A 4,791-nucleotide genomic window follows, 5' to 3' on the forward strand; every position below is an offset into this window, starting at 1 on the left:
TATATTAATGACATGTATTATACTGTAAGGAACAATGCACAGATTATTAAAACTGTACACCCATATAACCCATCACCTTTCTTATTCACATACATGAAGAAGCTAAACAAAAATCATAACTCCATCCATGTGGAGTATCCAATTCATTTCCACTAATATACTCCTAAATATCAACTTCTAACCAAATCATAAAGGGGAAAAAAAAAAAAAAAAAAAAACCCTTGACATTCTTTAGTTGAGCAGCTTTTCGATCTTTATGCTTGCAGCTGCGACACAGCATGCATATATTTCTCTGTCCCCATCCTCGTCCCGTTTTTTCATCCCTAACTTGTTTGGTCAAAGCGATAACTATGTTCTCGTTTTGCAAGCTTAAAAATGAATACCTCCAATGGTTGTAAAATAATTAGTATGGGGGGAGTTGGATATGCTGCAGCAAAAAAGTGTTGAAAACAGGATTTTGTTGGCTGTTGAGAAGTTGAAATTACAAGTCATTTGAAACGATCGCTGCTGTTTTCACCTGCATTACTTCTTTCAAATTAAGGTTGGTGCAAGTTCATTTAAGGTAAAATTATAAAGAAAAGAAATAATAGACATGTTTTATTAAGGAATTTATATTGTACCTCTTGCGTTTGCTTTTCAAGTTTGTAGAACTTGAAGGATTGCTGTGCCAGTTTCTCTTCCTCTGGTTAATGAACCAATTGTTTATCTGTTTCAGTTGTAAGCCAGTTTCTTGCACTAATCTTGCCTTGTCTTCCTCCTGATAAAGTAACCAAAAAGAAAACATTCAAAGACAGATTAAAGTTTTGAACCAGCTTTGAAGTTTGCCATAAAGCACTTCAAGTCAACTCTTTGAAATTTTTCATTAAGAACTTCGAGTCAACTGCTAGTGTTCATGAATATAGAAGAGAGTAAATTGCAAAAAGTATTCTGCTCTCAGATTAATATACTTCTTTTTTCAAACTCATAAATTATTGTTACATTTAAGACTGTTATCCTCCTCTAGTTGAACTAACAAAAAGATGATGTGGCACAGAAAGAAAAAAAAAGAGAAGTAAATAATTGAATTAATAGTATCTAATGTGATTATCTATCTCGACTTTTCCGTTAGACAAACTAACTCAAGCAATAACATGAGTCAATTTTATTTTGTTTTTAAATACAAGAATGTCTTTTATTATTTGTAGCCATGTTAATATTTAATTTATGGGTCTAGGATATCAAACTCCCAACTTACTGTAGGATAAGGCCACTTTGAATGTGATTGCCACCATTGTTTGAGGACAGAGGTGGTGTCACCAGGGAGTTTTCCAGCTCTCCTCTTTCTCAGAATTTCTTCCCTTATATCCACAATTTTCTCCTTGTAGCCCTGTAAATAAAAAACCTTCAGGAACAGAACATATATTAATAACACAAAGCATTCAATGTAATATTACATCCATTACCGCTTTTAGTTCATGCTTCAGTTCTTGCCTGACCCTCTCCATTAAGGATCTCTCACTCTCTGTGGGAATAAGAGGGCCAAATCCCATGGTGTCTGGACCCTCTAAACTTCCATCAAACAGATTTGCATCGCTATCTACCTGGTCGTCGTCGTCGTCCGACATTGTTGCTCCTGTACCTTCACCGGGCGAAACTCCTGATATAGCAAAAACAATACAACTTTGTTCTTAACATATGATCACTTGCTTCCCTACAACATTGGGAAATGCAAAACACAAGAACCTAACTTGTAAGGCTCTCAAAGCCATTTAGTTTCGAGTTATTAAAATTATGTTCACAATATTTTAACCATAGTTGTTGTCTTTCTTAAGTAAGTATTTGAATTTTTTAGGCAAATTATAAAAGTAAAATCAAAATTTTAAAACTACTTTTTAAAGTTTTCCAAAACTTGAATTGGATTTTGGGAACACAGTAAAAAGTAGTGTTAAGCTTAATTTTCAAACACCAATATCCAAATAATTCTGGAAACAGTCCCAAAGAAATAGTGGCAGATTTGAGAGAAACAAAGAAATGTTTGTGAAGGTTCACGAAATTTAGTAGTTAGAAGGATCCTGTAGCAAATTCTTTGGTAACTTCGAAAAACGAAACCCGTGGTTCCTTGGCCACAATTGGCTAAAGCTAAAGTTCCATCGAAGAGCGTGTCGTCGGGGATAAGGATAATAGAAGCAAGTAATAACAGAACACAATCAGTCAGAAGAGAAGCACAAAAGGCAACAACAATACCTGTTAAACTTTGTAGGGACTGCTCAATGTCCCAGCAAGCCATTACTGCTTCCATTGCATGGACTCGAACATGTTGTTGGAGTTGTTCTTTGAATGAACACAGCAAAAGAACATAATGTGTCTGCAACACGAGAATATAGAAAGAAAAAACGAATGCAGTATGTTAAAGAAACTAAAAAGAAGCCTGATATCATTTTCTACAGCAAACTTTGCAGCAGAATTCAAGGAGAACAAAGACTAATCAGATTACCACAAATTATATTCCTTTCAAGTGTGTATATATGATTTTTTCTATTCTCTAAATGCTTTTAGAAATTTACTACAGAAACAAAGCATCACAAATGTAGAAGAAGACATATTTTCAAATTTTTAAATAAGCCTTCTTTAAGTTAGCATGACGTCTACAGTACCCTTTGTCCCAATTCTCAGTTCTGATCTTCAGTCACTCAATTAAATGTCCAAATAAATGTCAATAAATCAGTATCAATTATAAGATATGAAGAGATTGTTAGAAAAAAAATCTATGTATGGCTGACTATCATTCCAAGAGAATCCATAAACTAGACAGGGCAGCCTTTTTTTAGCTGCACTGCAACAACATAAATTTTCTCCACCCAAGCAGCAGGAGAGTACAACTGAAAAAAAAAATTGACCAAGTGACAACCGACATAAAAAATATAATTTATGGTTACTGTCTTGAAAATTTGTCCATACATTGTAAAATGCCAGGTAACATAATTAAATGGAGATTTCAGTTTATTTATTATTACCACATCTGGCTTACTAATTATGGCAGTACTCCAAGTTGCAAGCAAATACATAAAATGACTACCCACTAGTGAAAATAATCATAAAAACATTAATTTAACAACCAAAGGATTACCCATTACCCAAATTCCCAATACCCAACTCAAATTACCCAGGAATACAAATATTTCATTTCCCAATTAATTGAAGCAAGCCAGAAAGATGGAACAATTTCTGGATAAAAGCGAGAAAACCAATTGATTAAAGGTGAAAAGGAAAACATTCATATACATAAACAGCAATAGCAATGAAGTTTCAGCATCAATTTAGCTAGTTTCCTAAATAGCAATTCCCAATAGAAGCAGATTTATGAATATGGTAAAAAGAGGAAGAAATTGGAAGGATTGTGTGGGAATATACCATGAACTGATCGAGCTCTTTGTCGTCACCAACCATGGACGGCGGAGCGGAGTGGCCCAAGGCGGAGTACTTAGCGACGACATTCTGAGACTGAGCGAGCTGAGCGTCGATCCTCGGTAACTGGTCGACCGGTGTCGCGATGCGAAGGCAAGCAACATGGGCGGAGAGAAGCTGCTCGTAAAGAGGATGAGCGAGAATCTCAGCTTTATAACGAGCATGTTGCCAATTCAAAACCCCTTCTCCACCGGCACCAGGTTCCATCACCATACCCTCACTCTTGTTCAATCCATCGCCGCTATTAGCATCGTTCTTCAAGTCACCAGAATCATGAGAGAGCGTGGCGGTGGCAGCACCGATCATAGCATCACCGGCAGCGGCGGCGGCGACATCGTCGATGACATCGCTGTGGTTACGGTGGAGAATCGGACGGGAGAGCCATTGGTTAGAGGAGTGAGAAACGGTGGAATCGGATGCAGTGGTGTGAAGGTTAAGGAAATTAGTATTAGCGGCGGCGGTGGTGGGTGTGTCGGTAGAGTAGTGAGAATGGGGGTTTTGGTTACGGAGAAGTGCGTTGTTTAGCCAATTGGGTGCGGTCTGAAGCGGATGATGGTGGTGATGATGATGGGGTTGGTGAGACTTGGGGTCCGGCGAGGAGTGGGGGCCGGGAAGCTGGTCGGGCAAAATGTTACGAAGAGAAGAAGTATCAGAGAGAGGTTGATTTTGGTGGTGGTGGTGGTGGTGCTGTTGTTGATGGTCAGAAAAGTGAAGAGGAAGGTCCTGTGAGAGGTGATTGTGATACGCCATGGGAGAGAAGGAAAGAAGGGTATTATTTGTGAAATGGGTCAGTGATTATGTAGCCATGGCGGTGGATCCTGTAAGCAAAAAGGGGTCATCAAATTCGAGAAACCAATAAAACCTGTGGAAATAAAGGGGGAAAAGGAAAGAGAAGATTTACAGTTCTTTGTTGCAGTAATAACAAATAATATAAAGAAAAATAAAGGGGGAAAGATCTGTACGTATGCTTTCCGATGGTGATTGGAACAGAAAGTTTGAATAGGAGAGAGAAAGAAGATGATATGAATTATGATTTTCAGCCTCTATACTTCTAGTCTTCTTCTGCCTTAAACATTATAACACACTCAATTTTCTTTCTTTTTATGAATTTATTTTCAATCCATCTCATTCTCTATCTTATATTTTAGTTAACGATGAGTTGATGGTCTGATAATTATTTTGTTTTTTATTTTTTTTAAAAAAATTAAGTTTATAAACACTATTTTCATTTTCAGTTTTTTTTTATTTCTTATCTATCTTTTATCAATTATTTAAAAAAATCAAACGAAATTTTGAAAACTAAAAAAAATAGTTTTTAAACATTTATTTTTGTTTTAAACATACAAA

General features: G+C 36.5%; 1 protein-coding gene across 4 annotated transcripts; it reads right to left on the bottom strand.

The window, feature by feature from the left end:
- Positions 1–4,551, bottom strand: LOC120085761 (homeobox protein knotted-1-like 3). Of its 4 annotated transcripts, XM_039041940.1 has the most exons (7): positions 4,407–4,551; positions 3,391–4,262; positions 2,224–2,344; positions 1,443–1,636; positions 1,235–1,366; positions 621–757; positions 489–528 (listed from the first exon to the last, which is right to left on the bottom strand). In XM_039041940.1, exons 2-7 carry the CDS (start codon positions 4,192–4,194, stop codon positions 489–491), a joined length of 1,428 nt encoding a protein of 475 aa, XP_038897868.1. In that variant the 5' UTR covers positions 4,195–4,262; positions 4,407–4,551. The 4 variants fall into 4 exon arrangements, with proteins under 4 accessions (XP_038897870.1, XP_038897869.1, XP_038897867.1 ...); XM_039041942.1 differs by lacking the exon at positions 4,407–4,551 and having other exon boundaries at positions 1–517; positions 3,391–4,339; XM_039041941.1 differs by lacking the exon at positions 4,407–4,551 and having other exon boundaries at positions 1–525; positions 3,391–4,194.
- Between the last annotated feature and the right edge of the window lie 240 nt (positions 4,552–4,791).

Source organism: Benincasa hispida, chromosome 9 (assembly GCF_009727055.1).
Source record: "Benincasa hispida cultivar B227 chromosome 9, ASM972705v1, whole genome shotgun sequence".
Classification (NCBI taxonomy): Eukaryota; Viridiplantae; Streptophyta; class Magnoliopsida; order Cucurbitales; family Cucurbitaceae; genus Benincasa; species Benincasa hispida.

Bases quoted from the DNA above. Each gene is read 5' to 3' on its own strand.
- LOC120085761 (XM_039041939.1), bottom strand. From the start codon at position 4,194: ATGGCGTATCACAATCACCTCTCACAGGACCTTCCTCTTCACTTTTCT. The intron at 1,637-2,223 runs GTATTGTTGTTG...TTGCTATATCAG, and splicing joins GTCCCTACAAAGTTTAACAG to GAGTTTCGCCCGGTGAAGGT. The intron at 1,367-1,442 runs GTAATGGATGTA...TTTTATTTACAG, and splicing joins TGAAGCATGAACTAAAAGCG to GGCTACAAGGAGAAAATTGT.